Below are 25,308 nucleotides of genomic sequence, written 5' to 3'. Positions count from 1 at the left end.
TAGAGTAATAAGAGAAAAATGACTGATGTGAGTTCTTTATATTCCAAACTTCAGAAAACTATATGAGAAAATATTACTAAGATCAAAGAAAGGAAAAAAATCCTATAAGAATTTTATTATAATATGATATATACCCTAGCATCAGCATATAATTGTTTTATAAGCCAGAATAAATCTCTCTACTCATAGGTAGAAATAACCTGTAAGTAGGAAGCTATCTAGGGGATCTGGCCAGAAGGAACCATTCCTTTAAATACAGTTTTTTCTTTGTAATACAAGAACATTACTAAATGCAAATTGAAGAAAAGATGAGAAAAATCACTCAAAATACCAACTCCTGAACATAACTCTAAGCACTTTGTAAACTTTCTTCCAGCCTAATTCTTTCCATTTTAAAGTTATAATTTATTTAAATGCTGAATAACAATATTTATATCATTTTACATACTACCACAAAACTATCAAAAATATCACATCAAATGGTTTAAAATATTCTGTAAACTTGTTTCAAGTTAGTGGTCTTCAACCTGGCTATATATTCGAATTTTAGGGAAATTTTAAAAAATGCAAATATCAGGGCCAACTTCACACTTATTAAGTAAAAATATCTGGATGGGGCTGAGGTGTCAGTGTTTTCTTAAATCATTCCAAATGATTCAAATGTGCAACCAAGTTTGAGAGTCGCTGATATCAGCAGCGAACATTTAAATTGTCCTTTAATTACAATTAAAATAGCACTGCTATGAATATCTTAATGCATATTATATTCTTTTCTTATATAATCAAGAATACTTTATATTAGGTTTGTAGAGTGGCATTATTAATTCATGAGATATGGGTTATTTAATGACCTTTGTGAATAATGCCAACTGACTTTTCAATGTGTTGTTTTGGTTTACATTCTCACCAGCAGTATATAAGCAAGACGCATCACTTGGAGTCAAGAATGAGATGCAAAGACTGATTAATTTATTAGGTGAACTAAAAAAACAATTCTCAAGGGTTGCTTTAACTCTGATTTTTAGGATTATTAGTAAGACTGAATGCTTATCCACATATTTGTTTATTCCTTAGTTTTATGCGTTAGAGCTCCTCTGCTGTTCCTGTCCTTTGACCATGATGCTAGAGGGTCATTGGTTTTTCTTGTTGTTTTAATAATCTCTTCATATAATACCTCTAGCATATTAACTAAAAATATTTTCTCCATGGTTTATGACTTAATGTTTTGTTTTTCATATGCAGATACATAAAATGTTATGTAGCCAATTATCTCCATCTTTTCCTTTGTGGTTTATTTGACAGCTTCTAACTGTGAAAAGTTATTTCCCTGTCAAAGGTGGATTTAAATGTTACATTTAAATTTTTTCTAATTTTTTTCTATTGGTATGACTTTTCATATTTACATTTTTTATTGTGTCTGTATCTTTCTCAACATAAAACACATATTACATGTTGAAGAAAAAATTATTTTCAAAATGTAAAAAAATTACATGTTGAAGAAAAGCATATTACATGTTGAAGAAAAAAATATCATTTGTAATTGTTTTCTATGGTTCAGAAAGAAAAACAGCAGAGTTCCCTTGTTCATTATCTAATTTTTGATTCATCCTCCTACCCCTTTCTCTCCAGAAAATTCTGATACTACTCATCTGAAATTCCTTGATCAGCAGAATGTCAAAAGAATTCAGCTCAGCGTTTTGCTGGCTATGGGAAAAGTTTTACCTTTAAATGTTTGATAAAGGAAATGTCTAAAAATAACTAACCTAACCACTAGTGTTAAGACTGGCATTCATAACACAAGACGAGTGCCCATTTAATTTAGCTTCTTTCTCCTCTCTCCGCCTCCTTCTTTATCCACCTATATTCTCAAGGTACTTTGTCCACTGGTGGTTTCCATTTTGATTAGAAGTGCTACCATATAAACATACTTTTTAAAACATAGGCTTTCTAGAAAAAAAAAAAAGCCATAGGTTTCTGTAGTAAACTGAAAGTTTTGTGAAATTCAAACATCATAGTTATTTAGGATGGTGTGAAATATATATATGTAAAATGCAGATAGAATTATGAAGTAAAAACAAACTTTACAAAAGGACGAATTTCAAAGTAAGTCCTCTTATGGAAACAAGAGGCTTTGGAAAGGAAGTATAACTAGAAAGAGCAGTGAATTTAAGCACCCTTCCCTTCCCCAAACTTAGTATGCGACACTTAAAAATACATCTTAAGAATCCAGTAGTAGGCCTAAAAGAAATTCAATACACCTAGTTCTTGTTTTAATTTCACCCTCAGGGAAATATGATTCATGAGAAACATAAGTTCAGAGCAGGGGGTCGCAGAAATGCCTATGCTTGCTACAAGCCAATATTAATACTCTTCTTCCGTACATTAAAACCAGTAAAATAAAGGTCAAGATGAGTAGGATCAATGTAAATGTTTAAAGAGAATAAATAACAATGTTGCAAGCTAATAGTTTTTAAAATTTATAAAATTATACATACATATTAATAAATTCCACAAGCAATGCTACTAATCTGTTATATAAGTATTACTTTTGTTTTACAGAAATATCTTCCTTAGGAAAAAATGTGCATTTTGATTACCCATGAGGAGAAATGTATCTATAAACAAAATAAAATTTCCTGTGCATTATTTGACAGCAATATCAATGTTCCAACCAGACACACAGAGACTCTCCAGAGAGCAATTCCAATAACGAAAAAGGAGAATATGTAAATGTAATCGGGGTAGAAAAGAGAATTGGAGAGCCAAGGTAATAGTTCAAGAAAAAAATTATCTTAAACCTGGGCCCCTATTTAATCAACTAACTAAATGGCAACTGATTAAACCATGGCTAAAATTACAGAGAACTACCTAGGTTTACGTAACAAAAGGATAAATATTCTTCTGTTTCCCTTCATTTTTCAATCTTCCTAAAAACACAACTTGGGATATCACAGTTTCTGGCCATTTGGCAAGCATCTTATTTAAGTAAGCACAACTCCAACCAACTCATTTAACTTGAATTAATGTTCTTGGTCTTTTATATTGCCACTTAAAGCTTTCAGGAAATAGTTTCTGGATACACCTGCCACCTAATTTCATGAAATCAATATTTCACTAAAGCTAAGTCAGGAAATCTTAAGGTGCTGAATTCAATTACAAATGTTACTTCAGGAGTTGATAGTAGATAAAATATAGCATTGACATTGAAAATCATTACAGTTAAAGGGCTTTACTTCTTTTGGCGTGTGGGGGGATTGTTTTCTAAGGTACTAGTAACAATCAGTAATGACAACATGACGTTAGGATAACAGTAACAGCTTTAACCTTTCTAGTGTCAACGTCCATTTATAAGCACAGAAACAACATCCTCTCTGACTACACCTGAAATAAATCTATTGTAATGATGAGAGACAGCGATCATCAACATAAAAATGAAAACTGCTAGTATGAATTCAAACTCCATCCAAAGATGAAAACAACCATTTACTGAAATCCAGACAAGTTACTCTTCAAGTAGAACACAAGAATTCACCACATCTCTGTCATATGTACCATGTTATACTTAAAAGCAGTGGTAAGCCAACGGTCCACATAAAAAAATTTTTGCAGACACATTAAAAACAAAAAAAGCTTTTATAAACAGTAAACACCTGATATTTGTCTTCAAATGCTGTCTTTCCTCAGATAATTAATTACTAACCACCTGATTGCCTTCCATGCACAGATCCTTAGAGTAAGTTTCTAGGATCCAGTGTGGGGTATCTTTACTTCATTTTCAGCATACGGTGTGAAGAAATGTCAGAACAAAGACAGAAAATCCAAAATTCTAAACCTGTTCATTTGATAATCTTAAAATTGTTCCTTTTATCACTTGGCTTTTCAAACTAAGTGTGAGGAAAACTCTGGAAATTTTCAAAATCAACATTATCCTAATACATTCCTATGTCTCTCATTTCCTCCTTGGTTTGTTCATGTCTCCTAACCATCATTTTCTTCTTCTTTTCAAAATCTTTTCTCTAGGGACCCCACTTCAAGTCTAACACTTGCCTGTGGCCCACAGTGACGGAAATACTGAGCTTTGGAATGGGCGAGACCGAGGCCAAATAATAGATCTTTCCACTTATCATTGTGTGAAGTTAGGCAAGATACCTAGCTTCTCTCAGCACCAATTTCCTCATCTGTAAAATGAAGAAACAGCACCCACTTCTCAATGTTACCATCAGGAATAAATCAGCTAAAAAAAATAGAAACTGCTTGGCTCAGTGCCTGACACTGATCAGTTACTACATAAATGTTAGTTTCCTGCCTTTTTGCCAAAATGACATTGAACAGACAGTTCTAATGATATTTACAGACACATACATCTGTCTTTTCTTTTCAGTTCTTTACCTGTATTCTACTCTTAGACCTAATAAACTTCTTTCATGTTCAACACTCAGCAAGCTTTTCATTAGTCTAAAGGAAAATACTGAAATCATATTATATAAATAAATAACCAAGAACAAGCACCACATTTCTAAGCAACATGTTCAAAATTGGAGAAACTCTAGTATATTCCTTGTAAACATTTAAAATGCATGAGCAGTTTAAGGCAAAGTAGAGGCAGTATTTATGCTGCAAATTCCTTAAAACTACAACCCAATTTGATTCTTAGGAAAGCAGAATCACAATAATGAAGTGCTTTCAGTGAAGATAAAACAGTCACCGGGAAAAATCAGCCTCAAGAATATTTATTAATGTCATCATGCTACTTTGCTTAAAAGGGTCCCAAGGAAAAGAGTGAACAAGGAGACTACAACTTCAGCAAGAAAGATCATGGAGATGCAGTCAATGTTCACAGGGAAAAAGGCTCTGGAAATATACAAGAAAGGAAAATAAAACATTTCTATCTAATATTACATAGGATTTTCATGTTTAGATAAATTTGTGGTTAAAATATGGCCACAGTTTACACAAACTGTTAATTCAGACAGAGAAATTAGAAAGCACACCAGAGCCTCTCAAATTTTCACTTTCCAACAATTCACACTTTCTCACTTTCCATTCTAGACTGCACTGTCACACTGACAAAACAGAAATAACATATGTGAGCGACACCAATCTGGGAATCACTCTATAACCTTCTACCCAGTCATTCAAATCGCACTGCCTGGCCTTCAGTTGTCCATTTGTCCTCTCATGCCCACTAAATGACAGGGGAATGAGTGACTCTTATGGGGTTCCTTACAGGAAGACCCTCAATGTCCATTTTCACCCAACGTCACTAGCTGGTACCTACCCGGAAGGAATGAACGGAACCACTCCAATGCAATCCCAGCCACTCCTGCTAGTTCAAGCATTCGGTTCAGCATCACCTCATGACCAACACGAAAGCAGCTGAGGCTCTAATATAATCATCATGGAAAGTTGTCCCAAATCCTTCATTGGAGGAAGATCCTTCATACACACCAACGCTGTCTCCAAGCCATGCCGGGGTCTGAAACCAGACTGGAAAATATTATATATGTGTATATATAGTAAAACTCCCACAAACCACTCTTCTACTTTGTCATATTTATTTACAGCTGCTTAACCAATCCTATATATATATTGCCTTCTCAAGATGAAAATATGAACATTCAAGGAAAGATCCTTTCCATAGCAGAAGGTAAACTTAAAAGCATATGAAGACCTGGTGCTGCCTGTTAAGGTAGTTGAGGTGATCCCAAATGGAAAATAGTTTGTCCTGAAGGGAAGAAAGAAAACACAATATTGGTTTCCAAGGCTAATCTTCTAAACAGGGTGGACAGAATCCAGTATTTAAAAGAGCATGAGGAAAAAAAAAAAAGCCTTGACCCAGCAGATAGAATTGCAATGCCAGATTAACCCCTGAAGGTCTATTTGATATTATAAAATGTGCCTTGACTCCTCCTGAATCCCACCACTTTCATAATTCTAACTACCATCACCTTGACAGCATTATCCGACTCCCTCCTGATCAAAGAGCTCTAGATTGATTGCACTTGCTTATAATGGAGCAGGGCCAGGAACCTTAGAAGGAACAACAACTTGAAATGGTAAGTTTTTTTTTTAAATGATCAGTGGAGCTCCAACAGCTATCATACATAAAAATCAAAAAAGAATTCAAACCAAGTAAAAGAATTTCCGTTTTCCTTCTCCTTAATGAATAGGCTTTTTAGAAACAAAGTAATAGACATTACATAGAGTATTTAAAGTTGAACCAGAGAATTCACTGTTTTTTTTTCATTGAGTCCTTTATTATAAAAAGACTGAGGACTATTTCCTTTCCGCTTGCCCCTTTCACCTAAACTACCATAATAGTGACAACTGGAACTTTTAGTCCTACTGCCAAATTTTACCAACTTCCTCTAGTTCCAGAATACATCTAAAACAAAATTAAGTGGGTTAAATCACTGCAGCATTATTTTCTATGTACTTACCCTAAATTATTTTTGAGTCAAGCTGCTATCTATAAAAATGCTCATCATATATAATTGCATTTAAGGTTAACAGAATTCTGTCTTCTTATCTCCACTTAACTTGCTCTACTTGACCCCATTCCATCCTTGTCAGTTATTTTCTATCTATATTAAAACAAAGAAAACTTGGAAATATCCATTTGGTGTACTGCCTCCCCTACCTACTTGGTATATATTTTGGTTCCTATGTCAATTATTCTGCTGATGTCAGATACCTAGAAACCTTTTAGATAGATTTGGACCTGAGATAGCAAACATAACATTCATTATGTTTTTCTGGACATCTTCACTAACTTCACTATATCTCATAAAGAATAACATGTCTCTCACTAAGGATAATGCAAAGAATTGACTCACCTAGGCATAAAACTCAGAAAACATTATTTTGAAAGAGAGAGTTCACTTGGTTGCTTAGTAATATGAAGTAGTTTTCTTCCTAAAATTTTAAATTCTCATGTTTGACATACGGACTTCCTGTTGCATAACCTGAGGTTCCAATCACAGTCAAGTACAAGAATCTTCTCAAATCATTCCTTATATAAATATTGGCTAAAGATGTCTAAGTAATATATGTTCAGTCAAATAAACATTTGCTGTGATGGCCACTATGATCTAGGAACCATACAGGACGTGCAAACGAGTGAGATATGCTACCAGCTTTCTTGGAATTCATAGTTTAGTTGAGAGAAAGAGTTATTAAAAAAACAACGATAATGATACACTAGAAATTTCCCCAAGGAATACAAAAGAAGAAACCATATTTCTTGGGGGAAGTTTCCCAGGAGCACTAACCATCTGTATCTTAAATGGTAAAGGAGTATTAAGGTGGCAGTGATCCTAATAACCAACAGAGGCTAAAGCATTAGTGTATGTATGTGCAATTTACAAGAATCTCGGAAACCAGATTACTGTTCATAATTGAAATATATTCTATGCTGTATTTAGTTTAACAGGCAGCAAACTATTTCAGTATAATGGAAAAATCCTAGCATATAATGAATGTTCAATAAATATTAAACTGAGGATCTCAAAGACAGAAGCGCACAAATAATGACACAGATTTTCCAAAGAATTATTTCCTACATACATATGCACCTCCTAAGAGACAGCAAATTGGTTTTGCTCCCTAAAGTCTCTTCTCCAAATTTCCATTTTGTGTATATGAAGCTTCATAATCACATTTCAAACAAAATTTGGATGACGGTGCAGACACAGGACTTTAAGACACATCCCTTTTCCCCAAAAACATACCCATCAGATAATGGGCAGAAATACTGTCGGGATACTACTGTTAACACTTATGAGTATGGACGGTGGGAAAGCAAGGGAAATTCTACATCAATATCATACATTCAGAAGGTTGAAGTGACCTAAGTATGAAAATAGCTAAAGAAATATCACCACTGCCCCCACCAAAATACAACAACAACAAAAAACCTGAGCACTAATATGTTAAGTGAATTAGGATTTATTGTAAATGAACTGTCATTATACCAAACATGGCAAATTAGGAAATATCAATAGGTATAATTTGCTACATAAAGTTTTAACTTCACAGTAAAAAAAAAAATGCTCTCTGAGTTACAAATAAGATCCAAATAAAGCATCTCAGTTAATAAAGGATAATTTACTTATAGGTAGAGTGTACATCAGGAAAATCCCAGTCCCTGATACTGGAGTCCCAAAATTAGTTTTTCTTTTTAATTTTATTTTTGAGACAAGGCCTCACTCTGTCACCTAGGCTGGAGTGCAGTGGCACAATCACAGCTCACTGCAGCCTGCATCTTCTTTGCTCAAGCAACCCTCTCACCTTAGTCTCCCAAGTAGCTACAACCACAGGTATGCACAATCACACCTGGCTGGGTTTTTTTATTTTGTACATAAGGGGTCTTGCTATATTTCCAAGGATAGTCTTAAACTCCTGGCCTCAAGCCATCCTCCTGCCATGGCCTCCCAATGTGCTGGGATTACAGGCACAAGCCAGCATACCCAGCCCCAACATTAGTCGTTAATATATATTAAAAACAACTGAGGCTCTGCTTCATTAAGTAACAGTAGTTTTATATCCTGTCATGGAATCTGAATAAAGAACACTAACTAGACTCCCTTTTCTAACTACTGATGAAATTTTAGATAAAAAATAAATATCAGATATTTTAATATTTCTTATGGAAACATGAAGCATTTGGCACCAGTATGCCAAAATACTGCTGTAAAATATCTTAGAATGCAAATTGGATTTCATTCTATCTTGATTATCTTTCTCCAAATTTCTAACAATGGCAGCAAACAGTGACATCTCATAAACTAAATATCTTACAACTGAGAGAATATTTTTCAAGTTTTTGCAAATTATTTTATTTTTATAATAGTTTGATGCAAGAATTATGATTTCCCCTGTTTTACTGGAAAGACAAGAAAAATAGTCTAAGTGACTTATCCAAGATAACACATTACGTTCAAAGAAGAAACAGAGCTAGAATTCAAATTTCCACTCATTCAATCTGAAAATATCACAAGTCCAGTATTAACAAGGACACCATGGGGAAGAGAAGGATCAATGAGACGTGAACTCTACCAATTAAGCAAACTGCAGTCCTATTACAAGAAAAATTGAGAGAGTTTATTAGATACTGCAACAGAAGAACATACATATTATGTTAAAATGAAATTGCAAAGATAACGTGATTAATTGAAGCTAAAGGAGTGAAAGAATTCTTCACAAGGAGGTGCTATGTGACATTTGAATTAGGCCTTGAAGGTGGGGGTGGAGAGCAAAAATTGGTGAAGGCCATTATAGGCTCAGCATTGTCAGAGAGACCTAAAATATAAGGAGTGTCTGTGTAAACTATATAGGTAATTTTTTTCAAACGTAAAAAGTGATAACACATCTTTAATATAAATCAAGCCCACACATGGGATTTAATGAAAAAACAGATTTGGCAGAGGCTGGTGGTTGTTCTCCAAGAAGGACCCTTCCCTACAGTTAGGATCCTCCACTTTTTATCTTGGAACATGCCTCCTCGAATAAAGATCTATTCTCTAGCCTCCCTTTCAGCTCAGTGCAAGTGTATGTCTAACCAATGGGACATGAGTAGAACTGTTTATTCAACTTTCAGAGCATGTCTTTAAAGGGACTATGCATGCCCCTTCTTCCAGCTGCAAGCTATCTGAGACCACTGGGATAAGAACAAAATCCTAGAGACAGCAAAGCAACAAGACAGAAGGACCTAGCTTCCTTGATATCCTGGGGTAACACAGCTATCTCATAACTCATAGGACTACCCACCTTCAGACTGCAACATGCAAAGTGAACTTCTATTTGATTATGTCATTTAAATTTTGGGACTCCATGATACCCATGCAAACTTATACATCAGCTTACAGAATAGATTGTGCTATAAGGTAAACAGCTAATTTCTTGGATCTTGATTCTCCAAACTAAGAAAAACAATCTGAAAATATTTAAATTAACTGCAAAGGGTTTAATAAAATCAGCAGCATACACTTGTAACAGGCTATCAAATGCATGTTTTAATTTTAGTCTACATAGCAAGCCTAGACAATAGGAAGGTCAGGGATCAATATCACCATTTTGTATGTGATGAATAAGACAACACATAATGAATTAATTACACAAAGCATTTGATAGCTCTGAATTATATTGGATTTAGCTGCTTTTAATCAGTAAAATAATCATTACATATATTATATACTGCATTTGATACACTAAAGATCCATTCATGAAGAAAATTTAAATGTTACTAATGCCAGAAAAAATAATCAGTAAATGAAAACTTGATTTTTACTGTCTCTTCACATTACTTCACAATGTTTTCATTTACCGATTGGACTTTTCAGACCATTATATTTTACTGTGATTATATTTAAATATTTAATTGCTCTCCATTTTATTTTTTATAGAGAAACAGAAGGAAAATTCAATCAGAAAACATAAAATATAATGTAAATAAAGAAACAGAGTGGGTTGTTAAGTCCATGGGGAAAATCTGAAAAGAGAATAGCTGTTGGACAAACCCTCTTAATCAAATTGTCTACAGACAAATCTATTGGCCCTTGCCTCACATATCCCATAGTTAAATGCATTCCAAACAAAAACTGGAAAATAATACTCAATTCAATGATTTCTCTCTGCGAGGTCGTCATTGGCTCACCATGCCTTACTGAGCTCAATGGCTCTCTCCACCAACCCATGGTGGGAATCTGAGCCAGTCACAGCCCCTTCCTTGTTCTTTTCAGTTTTCCTTTGGGCGAGGTCCTGGTGGCAACAAGAAGCCAATGAGACCAGAATCAAAAATTTTAGATCACTATTTGAAGTACAAATTATAGTACAATCTCTCTTGCATCCCTAACTCCCGCCAACAGTTTTACAACTATTTACTATTAGGTAGGTGCAAAAGTAATTGCGGTTTTTGCCATTCCTTTCAATGGCCAAACCCACTGAATAGTACCTCAGAATTATTTCAATAGTTCCATTTCAATAGTACCTAAGAACAGAACATTGATCCTTCTTTCTTTACACAGGGTTCAGCCTTCACTTACTTTTGAATATACTTTTGTACATTCTTCTTAAATTCTGAAATAATCAGCCTCTTCTAAGCTTAAAGATGAGTCAAATATTCATTGACTATCATTGTGGACAACTCACTCACTTTTCCTAAGCCTTAGTTTATTGATTTGTGAAACAAAAGTCTAAAACTATATGATCTAAAACATCCTTACCAGAAACAAAATATAATTCTCAGATAAACCTCATTCATGTCTTAGTTTGCATCCTAATGTGGTAGGGGCTGTTTTGAATGATCTGTTTTGAAGAGGAAGCTCCCTCTCAGATCAATTCTCACAAGCATGGTTTACAATTGGGATAGTAATAAACAACAGTAAATGGTCCATGTGGAAACTAGTCCTGGCCTTCTTTTTACCAAAGGAAACAACTCCTTAGCTATTAAAAATTATGTATCCCCCTACTCTCTTATCACAAAGGTACCCTTTTAATAAAGACTAGAAATTGTTGGGGAAATTAGGTGGTTGGAAGTTGGGTACAGGGAAGACTGGATTTAAAAGTTTAAATAATTATCTGCTCCAAGTTACTCAAAATGCTTCAGAGACTATTTCACAATCCCTCATCACCTTCTTATGAGAAAAGGAGAGAAGACTTTACCACTCTATGTACTATAAAAAGTAACTTATAAAACTTTGGGAATTAAGTTATAATTGGATGACTTTTAGTAATACAATAAAAAAGAATGGAATTGAAAAATAATAAATAATTCTCATCTTAGCAATCAAGTTAAAATTTTGAAAAGTTAAATAAAAACAGAGTAAGCCGTAAAAACTTTGGCAATTCCTACTAGTACTTCCTGTATTCTTGTTCAGTACTTTCCTTCTCGTAGTGGGGGAGAGTGGGAGAGAAGGCTTCCAAAGTGAGCCTTGCTAATCCTAACATTTAAGAAATTAAGATCTGAGCTATTCTTTAAACCACCTCACTGACAACAATCTGTTCCAACAAATCTTAATTAATGCCAATTTTCTATTTCTAGCAACCATCAGGTCATCTTCAATGAACACAAATTAAGCTACAAACTGAATAATCATTGTACGAATTGTATTTCATGCAGACATGCTAGAGAAGAACTACATTATGAATTTAAGATAGCCACAGTGGCCTGAAACATGCCCTGCTTGGCAATTATGCATATGTCTTTTGTAAAAATAAAAAGGAAAGGGTGACGTTTTCATACTTCCCAGTGGGAGTATAATAAATGGGTGATAGGAGAGTGGATGAACAAGTGGTCATGATAAAGATTCTGCTTATTCTCTGCTTAAGAACACTTCCTAAAGGATGCAGTCATGCTGCTTCTGAAACTATACTAGAGCATTCATTCAGGCCTCCTTTTCTTTGCCTAGACACGTATCTCAAAAGGAAAAACGATGTTAATAACTTAGCCTCCCTCTACCTCCACCTAAATATGGTGAACCTAAACATGGTGGAGGTAGAAAATCTCAACAGGAAAAACGATGTTAATAACTTAGCCTCCCTCTACCTCCACCTAAATATGGTGAACCTAAACATGGTGGAGGTAGACAATCTCAACTATTTCCATGCAATTGTTTCCACAAGTGTAGAAATTGACACCTTCTAAAATTACCTTTTGGATTATCTACATTTTGTTAGCAATTATGATGTGACTAGTAGGTTAGCAAGAAACAAGAATTTCAATCTGTAAGTCCAAGATCAACAATGAAAAATTGAGTTTCATGAAGTCTTTAGTTCTCCCATTACCCACAGTATGTTTCCTGCCCTCAGAGCACCATCTTCTAAAAACAAACAGTACGAAGTTACATTTAAAATATGTCATGCTGCTGTCCATAAGCCCAAATCTTTACCCAAAATGGTCATCCTCATGTTGGACAAGCAAAATGGTGTGAGGTTTTGCATCCTCCAAATGTAAGTGGGTTGTGGAAATGTTTTTTTTTTTTTTCACTCTTCAAAACTATTTACAACTAGGGTATAAACTGAAAGAGTTTCAACATACCTGTCTTTGACAAACCAGACTTTCATTTTGGTGAGTAATCATATAGGATAGCAACAATCAGGCAGAAAAACTGCCAACAGCAATAGGGGAGTGTTTACTCGATAGAATCTTATAACCAATACTTTTTTAAATCACAGTTTTATTAGACTTAGGCCACAAATGTTTAAAAAGGTTAAGAACAATTGGCTCTAAGTCAGACATCAAATCCCAGGTTTATCATTTTCTAGCTTGATGAACTTTTTCAAATTACTCACCCTCATCTGCCTCTGATTCTTTACTGGTAAAATGAGGAACATAGTATCTACCCATCTCAAATCTTTTGTTTCGAGGTAATTTATGTAAAGTCCTTGGCATTAAGCCTAATATAAAGGATCAATAGATGTTAGGTATTATTTTTATTATCATGTCCCTATTTATTAATTTGCTTGACATACTATATAAAACACAGCATTTCAGCACTATGCCAAGAAAATTAATGGTACAAAGGTATGAGTTCCTTACCTTTAAGAGCTTATATTTGTGTTGGAAAGACAACACTTTTTAACATGTTGGAATATCATATACATGAATAATTCAAGAGATAATTTAGAAATTATCAACTTTAAAATAAAAAAATAACATCAAGTATGAGGCTTAAGATATGCTTCACAGAGAAGAGGCTGAAAGACCTCATTAAATAACACAGAAAATGGTCTGAAATACTCAAAGGCAGAAATGGTATTTTATTCATCTATTAACCCCCACAACTTCTACAGTCTCAAGAACACAGAATGTGCTGAATAAATGTTAATGGAATGAACATATGCCTTAAAACTTCCAAAAAGTTATCAGGATCTTACACAGTAAACACTGAGTAGGCGCTTAGTAGGTATTTAATTAACAACAGTAATATCTACATCTCCACAACTTTATCTTAATTTCTCTGAGGTCCTCTAATTTCTGTGATGTTCCTCTAATTTGACAACTAACCACCCTGCATATATATACCTGAGTACTAAGAACAGGCCCAGGAGATGATTACTAGCAGACTACAGAGAATCCAGAGATCATATAGACATCTTGCACCACACCGGCACAGGCCTTAACTTTTTAATAAAAAGAAACTCAACAGAAAAACGACCTGAGTTCCAGTAAACAATTATCAATTTCATTTTTGCTTGGGTGTGTAAGAAGACAAAGGATAAATAGTCTTTTAATTGTCCTAAAAGAGCTAAGACTTATTTTTAAGAATTATGTGCTATTGCTTTTAGAAAACCTGGCTCAACAAAAATATAATTTTTATTCCTTCTGAAAACAAATCAACTATAAAAAGAAGTCCCTATGTGAGCATATCAACTGTTTTGCATTTGAATTATGTTGTCAAGTTCAAAACAATGAAGCAAAACTAAAATCATTTAGGCGTGTGGCAATTAAGAGCACAAGCAATGAAATAAGAGAGGAAGAGAAGAGCTCCACTTAGAAAAAAAGTTAAATAAAATCATCCCAGTTAAATGCCTATTCCTCCTCAAAGATTTTCACCTGCATAGGATACTTGGAAAGACTCACACACAATGTAATTTTACATCCATTTTGGGTCCTATTTCTGCACTGAAATATTTATAGAGTGTTCAATGTTTCTGGAGTAAATTATACCTAGATCTTGATAAAGCTGAAATCACTGAAATTACCTTTTTTTGCTCAATTATTTGGAAGAATGGAGAAAGAAAGCTTGACAGCATAAAAAGGTATATTAAGAAATGGTCATTTCGTAGCTATAATTGCATAGCTTAGTGGTTATTGATGCCTTGAGGCATCAATATATATGCAGTCACCACAGCTATTTTTACCAAAGGTTTCAAATAAAATCCAAGTGAGTTTATGTTATGTGAACATACACATTATATTTGTTTTGTTTTGTTTGAGATGGAGTCTCGCTCTGTTGTCCAGGCTGGAGTGCGGTGGCATCATCTCAGCTCAATGCAACCTCCGCCTCCCAGGTTCAAGCAATTCTCCTGCCTCGGCCTCCCGAGTAGCTGGGATTACAGGTGCAGGCCACCACTTCATGCAAATTTTTATATTTTTAGTAGAGATGGGTTTCACCGTGTTGGCCAGGCTGGTCTTGAAGGCCTGACCTTAGGCAATACGCCCGCCCCAGCCTCCCAAAGTACTGGGATTACAGGTGTGAGCCACTGCACCCAGTCAATATTTGAATATAAAACTTCTTAATTTTATTGGTTTATATGTTAGGAATAACATATGAAAACACATATGAGTAGTAAGCAAAAATAGAACCATGGTACTGTGTTAAGCATATTGTTATAAATAACTTTCAAAATGAATCAGATACAAAAAATTTCTAGAAATAGTCTTATGTTATACTATGAATTGTATAAATCTTCCAAATCCTGAATCACGGTTATGGACTGAATGGCTTTGTACTTTCAAAATTCATACATTGAAACCTTAACCCTCAGTGTATCTGCATTTGAAGATGGGCCCTCTAGCGAAGTGACTAAGGATAAATGAGGTCCTAAGGATGGGGCCCTGATCCAATAGGATTGGTGTCCTTATAAGAAGAGACAGTAGACAGCTTGCTGTGTCTCTGTGCAGACATATGGAAGAAAGGTCAATGTGATGACACAGCAAGAAGGCAGCCAGCTACAAGCCAGGAAGAAAGCCCTTACCAAAAACGGACACTGCCAGCCTTAATCTGGGCTTTCTGTCTTCCAGAACTGTGAGAAAAAAATTTCTGTTATTTAAGCCACCCACTCTATGGTATTTTCCTACAGCAGCTTAAGCTGACTAAGACAATCACAATTAAGTCTGGGAGGATTTAATAGTAATTAAGAGTCCTCTTCCATACTTACTGCATTACTGTGAGGCATTCTGTATAAAAAGTATTTCCTTCCCATTCAGCAATCCAATCTTACATCAACAATGTGATAACTACCAGAAATGTGAGTGCCTATGCATGAACGTGTACACACACACACACAGGCACACACAACAGTCCTTGAATTTCTTGTGGGGCTCGACTTCTACTTTTCATATCATGAAAAAAATAACAGGGGACATTTCACAATGAACCACAAATACTCAACTATGGCTGCAGTATCAGATGTTTGACTATAAAGGCTTTACAGTTACCCAAGCCCAAGTCGATTAGGATTGTGCTGAAAACTTGAAACCTGCTCTTGCTGGGTAACATTTCACATAATGATTTTCTACTCAGAAAATGCTACCACAGTAATATCTAATCTTATCATCCTCCTCAAGAACTACTTAATTTTGTCCCTACATTTAAAAATAGTTTAAGTTAAAAGAAGCTTAACTTATTAGAGATTACACAGTTATTTTAAACAATTAGTGATATTCATGTGCAGACTATGACTTATTTAATCAATGTTATACCATTTAACTCAAAACTAATATGTACAGAAGACATACAATGCCCCAAAACATCTTAAGTGACATATTTTGGGTAAAACCAAATGTATATAAAAACGGCCAGATTAGAAATTCAAAATTTTATCTAAATGTAAGGTGTAATGTAGGCTTTATCATTCATATATAAGCCCTATAGTATCAGAGTATTATATAATAGATTTATCCAGATACCATCTAACTAGAAAAAGCACCATATTCAATTTAATCAAACAATCATCAAACATACAAAAGACTGTAGCTTTTGATTAATCACATTAAGTGATTAATATGTGTGATACAGTCTCTGGAATTTAGGGATACTCCATGTTTTGTGTGTTTCACTTTATTATGCTTCGCAGATATTGCGTTTTTTACAAATTGCAAGTTTGAGGCAACCCTGCATCAAGCGAGTCTATTGGTGCCATTTTTCCAACAGCATGTGCTCATTCCCTGTCTGTGTCGTAGTTTGGTAATTCACAATATTTGAAACTTTGTCATTATTATTATATTTGTTATGGTGTTCTGTAATCAGTTATTTCTGGTGTTACTACTGTAATTGTTTGGGGTGTCATGAACAGTGCCCATATAAAATGGTAAACTTGGTCAAAATTCTATGAAGGCTAGGAGAGGTAAGAAAGCCACAGAAGAAAAGTTAGAAGCTAGCAAAGTTTGGTTCATGAGGCTTAAGGAAAGAAGCCATCTCCATAACATAAAAGTGCAAAGTGAAGCAGCAATTACTAATGTAGAAGCCCCAGCAAGTTATCCAAAATATCTCGCTAAAATCATTGACAAACGTGGCTATATGAAATAGATTTTCTATGTAGACAAAACAGCCTTCTATTGAAAGAAAATGCCATCTAGGACTTTCATAGGTAGAGAGGTGAAGTCAAGGTTTGCTTTCAATGCTTCAAAAAACAGGTTCACTCTCCCGTTTGGGGCTAATGTAGCTGATGACTTTAAGTTGAAGTTCATCATTTAGCATTTCGGAAATCCCAGAGCACTTAAACATTATGTTATATCTGCTACACCTGTACTCTATAAATGGAAAAACAAAGCATGCATGACACCACATCTGTTTGCAACATGGTTTACTGAATATTTTAAGCTGTTAAGACGTACTGCTCAGGAAAAAAAAAAAAAAAAGATTCCTTTCAAAATACTACTGTTCACTGACAATGCATCTAGTCACCCAAGAGATGAGGGAGATGTACAAAGAGACTAATGTTGCTTTCATACATGCTAATATAACATCTATTCTGCAGTCCATAAATCAAGGAATAATTTTTATTTTCAAGTCTTCTTATTTAAGAAATATATTTCCTAAGGCTGTAAAAGCCATAGATAGCAATTCCTCTTATGGATCTGAGGAAAGTGAATTGAAAATCTTCAGAGAAGAGTTCACCCTTCTAGATGCCGTTGAGAACATTCATGATTCACAAGAGTTGGTCACAATAGCAACATTAACAAGAGTATGGAAGAAGTGGATTCTGATCCACTTCAACACTTCAGTGGAGGAACTAACTGCAGATGTGGTAGAAACAGCAAGAGAACTAGAATTCGAAGTGGAGCCCAAAGTTGTGACTGAACTGTTTCAATCTCATGATAAAACTTTCACAGGTCAGGAGGTGCTTCTTATAGATATGTAATGAAGGTAGTTTCTTGAGATAAAATCCTCTTCTGGTGAAGATACTGTGAACATTGTTGAAATACAAATAAATGATTTAGAATATTACATTAACTTAGTTGATAAAAAGCAACAGCATGGTTTGGGAGGGCTGACTCCAGTTAAACTAAGTTCTACTATGGGTAAAATGTTATCGAATAGCATTGCATGCCACAAAAATCTTTCAACAAAGGAAGTGTCAATCAATACAGAACACTTCATTGTTGTCTTACTTTAAGCAATTGCCACAGCCATTCCATCCTTCAGCAACCACTATCCTGATCAGTCAGCAGCCATCAACATCAAGACAAGACTCTCTCTACCAGCAAAGTGATTATGACTTGCTGAAGGTTCAGATTATTGTTATCATTGGTTTTCAGACAGGGTCTCACTCAGTCACCCAAGTTGGAGTGGAGCGGCACCATCTCAGCTCACTACAGCCTTGACCAGATCGGCTCAAGTGATCCTCCTGCTTCAGCCTCCCTAATTAATATCTGGAACTATAGGCATGTACCACCAAGTCTGGCTAATATTTTATTTTTTATAGAAACAGGGTCTGTTTCTGTTACTGTCCAGGCTGGTCTTAAACTCCTGGGCTCAAGTAATCCTCTTTCCTTGGCCTCCCAAAGTGTTGGGATTATAGGCATGAGTCACCACGTCCAGCATAAAGTATTTTTTTAATTAAGGTATGTACAGTGTTTTACAGACATAATGCTACTGCACACCCAACAGACTACAGTATACAAATACAACTTTTATATGCACTGGGAAACCAAACAATTTGTGTGACTCCCTTTTTTGCAATATTCTCCTTATTGGGATGGTCTGGAATCAAATCTGCAATATCTTCAACATATGCCTGGATTATGGATTCCTTATTAAGAAATGCTACTATAAACTGCAGTCAGTTTTGAGGAAAAAAATAGATTTGTAAAGGGGGAAGGAAGACTTGGGATAAGATAACCAGATAAGAAGATAATGCAATAATCCAGGTAAGGTAAGAAATAAGTATCTGAAGAATTGCAAAAAGTACGGTACACAGAAAGAAAGACGTGTTTAGGAAGATAAAACTAACACTACCCAGAACCATCTGGCCATGATGATATAGGAGAAGGGAGTTAAGAATGGCACTGATTGAGATTTCTAATCTAAGTAATGATGACAAGTAAAATTTTATGTCAACTAAGAACTAGATTATTCTCGAAGCTTGCTTGTACACATGTACACACACAAATATATGCAAATTGCCCTATGTTTCTGTTTAATAACACCATTGTCTCATACATCCCTCTCTAAGTAGCTGACTGTGCACACCATTTACACAATGAGAGAATTAGATGTTAACAAATGGCAGGGATGACACTGTGAGCTAACATTGTAATTCTAAAATGCCCAACACAAACAAACTAGACCACCATTTCAGTATTAAAGGAAGGGCGCCAACATGGAGTCTGCAGATAAGAATTGATTTTGCAGTAGAAATTACTTGCGTTTATTTCTTATCTCTAGGCAAAACATTGCAGCGGCAAGAAAGAATCATCTCCTAAAGCACTAATTAGCAACGTAAATCTCACCAAGAGCAATGCCAAGAAATTTTATTGTTTGTCACTATACATGGTAATAGAATTTCTGACATGTTATCCCCCTAAAGAAATGCAACATATTTAATAAACCACAGTACAAAGTGGAGATTCTAATTTCAGCATATCATAACAGAGACTGCAAAACAGAAAACATAAAAAGTCTTAAACAAAATGAGGTAAAAATAAATTCCAGAGTTATCAGTGGAATAAAGAATTCTCATTGATACTAGAATAATGACAAAATCTGGGATGTCAATGCATGTTCTACATCATGAAATCTAAAATATGTCCATTATTCTGAGGAACGCTAAACACAATAGATACTGTTTATAAAACTTTTTAAAATGTCCCTACTGGAATATATATTTATAGTCTGCTTCTCTGTAAACAGTTGATGAAATTTAACATAGTTTTTAAATCTAAAATATGGCATCTCTAATATTGTTAAAATGTACCTCATAAATATTGTCTTGCTTTCAACCCAACAGAGGTTTTCTTAATTGCTTTGTGTGGTTTGTGTGTGTGTGTGTGTGTGTGTGTATATATATATATGTTTAATTTTATGACCACTTCACCCTCATTATAAACTATTTGCCTATTACCAAATAATATAAAAACTAAATCACAGTTCATGCTACATTAATGACAGGTATCTTGTAATGATAATGCCCAGCACATAAAAAAATTATTCCTCACTGATGAATGGTTGTTTTGCTCTCACTATGTAAGTCATGCAAGCCTTACTCCATAACCTTGCAGCCCCTGGATATGTTACTATAACAGAGCACACATTTCTTTGGAAGCACCACTTTAAAAATTATGTAAGACATGGCATCAAAAAACACATCCTCAGGCATCAAAAACCCCATAGTCCTCTTGGTAAAGGAATGATAACTTCTGAATGAGCAAATCAAAAACAGAAAATCAGAATTGGGATGTCCCCAAAATCACCCAAAACAACACTGTAACTAGACGTACTCCTCTCTTCTAAATGAATATTTTCACTTACTGCAGACAAGAACATATTCATGGCAGCACCCTAACTCCCTAAGGAAGTGAGGATGTTTATCTAAGAAGTCCAAAGAGGGATATCAAATATCCATCCACAAAAGCAGCAGACTGGAATATTCACATTTTAATCCCATCTATAGAAGCAGCATGGCCATTTGATTATATGATTCCAATCATCTGAAAAGCCTTCCAATAACTTTGATTGATCAACTGTTGACAATCAATAAACATAAAGGGCAGAAGCCCTAAAAATACTCAGAATCAGTGAAGCAAGCACACAGAGGGACCAGAAGAAAATGACATTAATAAAATCTTCTACCCTATTATACAGAGGGAAAGTAAAAATTACCAAGAATATTTTCATAAGAAAGAAAACCAGATCTTAAAAAATCATTCTATTATTTTTTTCAACAAAACCACGTCCTTCTGCCAATTTATTATATTCATATTTCTTTTTTACCCACATGGAAGGTACTTATTTCATTCTGGCTTTTCCAAATAGAATTCAATCCTACTCTACACATTTCATCAATAATATGAAGATGAGACACAGAACATGATGTAAAAAAGTTGTCCTATCTTTATCATGTCTACATGAAAATTATATTATTTAAAGTGTCAGTTGTAAAGAGGAAAATAAAGCATACAATGTCAAATTTCACCTCAGTCAAATAACAGTAACATATATACCGAACACATTCAAATATCCTCATTAGTTTTAACAAAATTATAATGTAGTTTTTCTATTATAAGTTGCAAGTTTAAACCAGTGGCTTTCACAGTGTTTGAAAACAAGCAACAGCACCATAACTTTAGTTGTTCACAGATAACCTGCTGGAAACTATCAGCATACATATATTTAATGGGATTTCCACAAACGTGTTAAGTTTCTTTTGATGTTAAAAATAACTACTATTAAATATCATAAAAATATAACATGTAATGTTAAAAAGAAGCTTCTAACTCTGAATGCAAGCCGAAGTTGTTACTAAGCACCAGCAAATTAACGTCTTGAGAATGAAGATTATTGACTAAAAAACTGTTTATTGAGTATCTGCCGAGAGCCAGGAGTGTTAGGTACCCTGCCCTTAAGGAGCTCACACACAGGCAGGGAAGACATAGAAAGACAAAATTACAGTACAGCGAGGTAAGTGCTCTCGGAGACCTGCCTGGCACACATAGAATGAAGGACCCCGATAGCACTTGAAACAAATGGCCTTGCTTTGAGTACAGATTGGAATGATGATGGCTGAAGACCTTATTTTCTACTGTCTAGAAATGCTAGGTACAGTGGAGGACTGTTTGGGGGAGGACCATTAAAACATTACCTTTCATCCATAGAAGAGATCACCAGAGGGTTATGGCCATATTAGTAACTTCACAAGCACTTCCCTGTATTTAATCAGGCATATTACCAATGTGCATTTCTTAAAACACATCATTAGTAAATACCTAGAAATCAATCAGCTTATGTTTGACTTCATGAAGGTGGAATTTCTAAACTTTACTTAAGAAAAATACATACAGTTACACTTCATTTACTCAACTGCCTTAAATATTTGGAAAACATTTAAAAACTTGGAAAGTAACAAAACAGTACATTAAGTAGGCAAAATAAATGTCAGTATCTGCTCCTTGAAACAACATACATACATACAGGACAGTCCTAAACTTACTCAAAAGCTAGGTATGTATATTTTAGAGGTGACTCAAATAAGCAAATTAGAACTAGAAAGAAAGAGAACAGTGAGCAGAGATGCATGAGCCACAAGTAATGGATTACCATTGACAAGAAGGGGGAAATTTAAAGAAATAGAATGAAAAAAACAAATGGGAGCACAAAATGCATAGTCTGAGGCCACTTGATGCAGAGCAGATTTTACAGAAGAAAACTTTAACTGTGTTCTCTTTCTTTGCCTTTCCCTTCCCTATTCAAACTGGCAATTGTGTGCAGGTACTTTCACTAATACTATACTGGTTCATGAGTGTTTGTAACAAAGGACTCTTTTTCCTTACAGAAGGAAAAATAGTGATGTAGTGGGTGAAGTGGGGAGAGGGATTCAATTTAGAGGACTAGGGAGTTATGTTTCCCATTTCAATGTTCTTTAATTACTCTTTGAAGAAGTTGGTTTTTAAAATTTGTTTGTATTTGTTAACTATGCATGCTGAAAGCCCTCTTATATACCATTCTGGGAGGACCAGCATTTTGAAAAAATTGAAATAATGATATAATGATAACAAGTGTAATTAAAATGTTGTGAGCCACGGTACAGGGATTTTTATATCTCTAGCTTCATAACAACTGATAACAGCAGAGTCATTCCTGTGGAGAAGAATATCTTAATGAATGAATTTCAAATGTCTGCTTTTAGGAGGTGCTTTTTATGTCCACGTTGGCAGATTCCTCTGGCAACAAAGCCCACATAAGACAGTAGACATCCTTAGATTTTTAGCCCCTCTTTTCTTTTGACTGTGGCACAAATATTTTCAGTGCTTTCTAAATGTCATAAATATTTCCAGGGTTACTGACAGGTGGCAAGAAGAAAATTAATCTCCTGTTTTCCTGATTTTGTTCCCTAACTCCTTAAACTGACATCCGGGTTAAAATAGGATCTCCTTTAACAGAGTTGTTAGGTACTGTTAGCAACTAATCTATCCACTGCTGCCTCCACTTTCTGGGGGAACAACTAGCACAAACACAGCATGGTTATATTATCTTAGGCTATTTCTCCAGAGTAGGCAAAAAAAAAAGTCTCCAAAATAAAAAATGAAAATTTGAGCATAGGTGTCCTGTACGCCAGTAAATTGAGATGTCCATGGACCTACCTTGCTAAATAATACATTTTAAACAGCTAGAGGCTGATGTTACCCACACATTAAAGTTACAGGAGTTATAGGTGAAACCTATTTTTCACAAAAAGTCAGCCTCAGAAGGATATTTATTTATCTTAGCAGTTTCTATATCCACATCAATGAAATCATTCAAAAGGTAGTTAAGTAGGTTTAATTTCATCAAGTTGCAACTACTGTACGCTCAATGGCTTACAGATGGACAATTCATGTACACAAATCTATTCTATGTAACATGGCTGATTACATACACATATGACAACATCATAGTTGTTTTATCCTATAGTAAACCTTTTTCTCCTTGAGTAGTATCATCTATATGGCCCTAACCTGCTATCTAAAGCCAAAACCATAAAATTAATACCCAAGAATAAAGAATCATCAGTGAAATATTACCTGCAACCAAAAGGAATGAATTCCTGATATATGCTACAACATGAGAAAACCTTGAAAACATTATATGCTAAGTCAAATAAGCCTTTCACAAAAGGCTACATATTAGATGATTCCACTTATATTAAATATCTAGAATAGCAAGTCCATAGAGACAGAAAGTGGACTAGCAGTTGCCAGAGGCAAGAGTAGTTGGGATATAGAGTGACCGCTAATGGGTACAGGGTTTCATTTCAGGGTGATGAAAATGTTCTAAAGTTTGATAATGTTGATGATGCAGAACTTTGTGAATATAACATAACCCACTAAACTGTACATTTTAAAAGGATAAATATTAGGCTCAACAGCTATTACGGGATGCATCAAGTAGAGTTCTTAAATATAAGAGGACTAGATTTTCAACCACATTTATTGGCACTGAATTTTATCAAAGTGAGCTCATCTTTATATCCTAGGATCTACCTATTAAACCTGTAAAGGTGTTTCTCTTTCACCACTTGGTTTCAGAAACACAATCTCCTCTTACAAGAAACAGGAATAACTTCAATGAGGGGCTAAGTCACACAGTGCTGTTCTTTGTTAAGAAAGTACCTCCTGTATCAATCCATCTAACGTAATGTATTAAGGTAACAGGCAAGTCCAAGGAAATCTTAAATCATCCAACGATTTCTCAATTAGAAAAGAATTTGTGGGGAGTTAATTCACAATCAACTACAATATCAAAATCTAGATACACCTATTGCTTAGCAACGAGTGGCAATTATTATTTAATGAAAACAGAAAATGTTTTAAATATGGATACTGACCTTGTTTCTTTTAACCCTTCTTTCTGAATGACTTCCAATATCTGCTTTGCTGTCATTGGTGAGTTGGGGTGTTTTTCTAGTGCCTAAAATATAAACATAAGATTCCTAGATTATTGCATGGCAGCATACAAAATGAAAATGTATGTGAATCATGCATTCTCTGCTTATTTTATTAGAGGGGAAGGGGCTTTTACATCAGAGTAACAGTCCATCATACAGATCAGGTGTCCAAAGGAAGAACGTAATTTTTTTGGACATTTAAATCGGAAATTTCTGCAACAAAAAGGGGCCATCCTTCAAACATGTCACAAAGGCATACACACCAAAAAAGGAATGTGAACCCTAAAGAAAACAAGTTAACAAATGTATATAATTTCCTTTATTTAAAAAGTTTCTAATATTTTATGGTGAAAGTCATGTTTTCAGGCTGTTAAAATGTTTCCTAAGATTCCAGGTCCTTGGAAACATGGAGCCTGAATACTATCAATAGAAGAGAACGGAGTGCTGGTCACAAACAGCCTCACTGGATTCATGGCCAAAATGTTGAAAGAAGCATACAGG

At 34.8% G+C, this 25,308-nt stretch overlaps 1 protein-coding gene across 1 annotated transcript in view; it reads right to left on the bottom strand.

The window, feature by feature from the left end:
• Positions 1–25,308, bottom strand: part of ASXL3 (ASXL transcriptional regulator 3) — a 173,034-nt gene that overhangs the window by 118,743 nt on the left and 28,983 nt on the right. Inside the window, exon 2 of the mRNA XM_055102422.2 lies at positions 24,748–24,830. Coding sequence (XP_054958397.1) covers positions 24,748–24,830 — 83 coding nt within the window. The remainder of the gene's footprint in view (positions 1–24,747; positions 24,831–25,308) is intronic.

This window comes from Pan paniscus, chromosome 17 (genome assembly GCF_029289425.2).
Source record: "Pan paniscus chromosome 17, NHGRI_mPanPan1-v2.0_pri, whole genome shotgun sequence".
In the NCBI taxonomy this organism is placed as follows: Eukaryota; Metazoa; Chordata; class Mammalia; order Primates; family Hominidae; genus Pan; species Pan paniscus.
The sequence above is the reverse complement of the archived record's forward strand: the minus strand, read 5'-3'. Positions and strand labels throughout refer to the sequence as shown.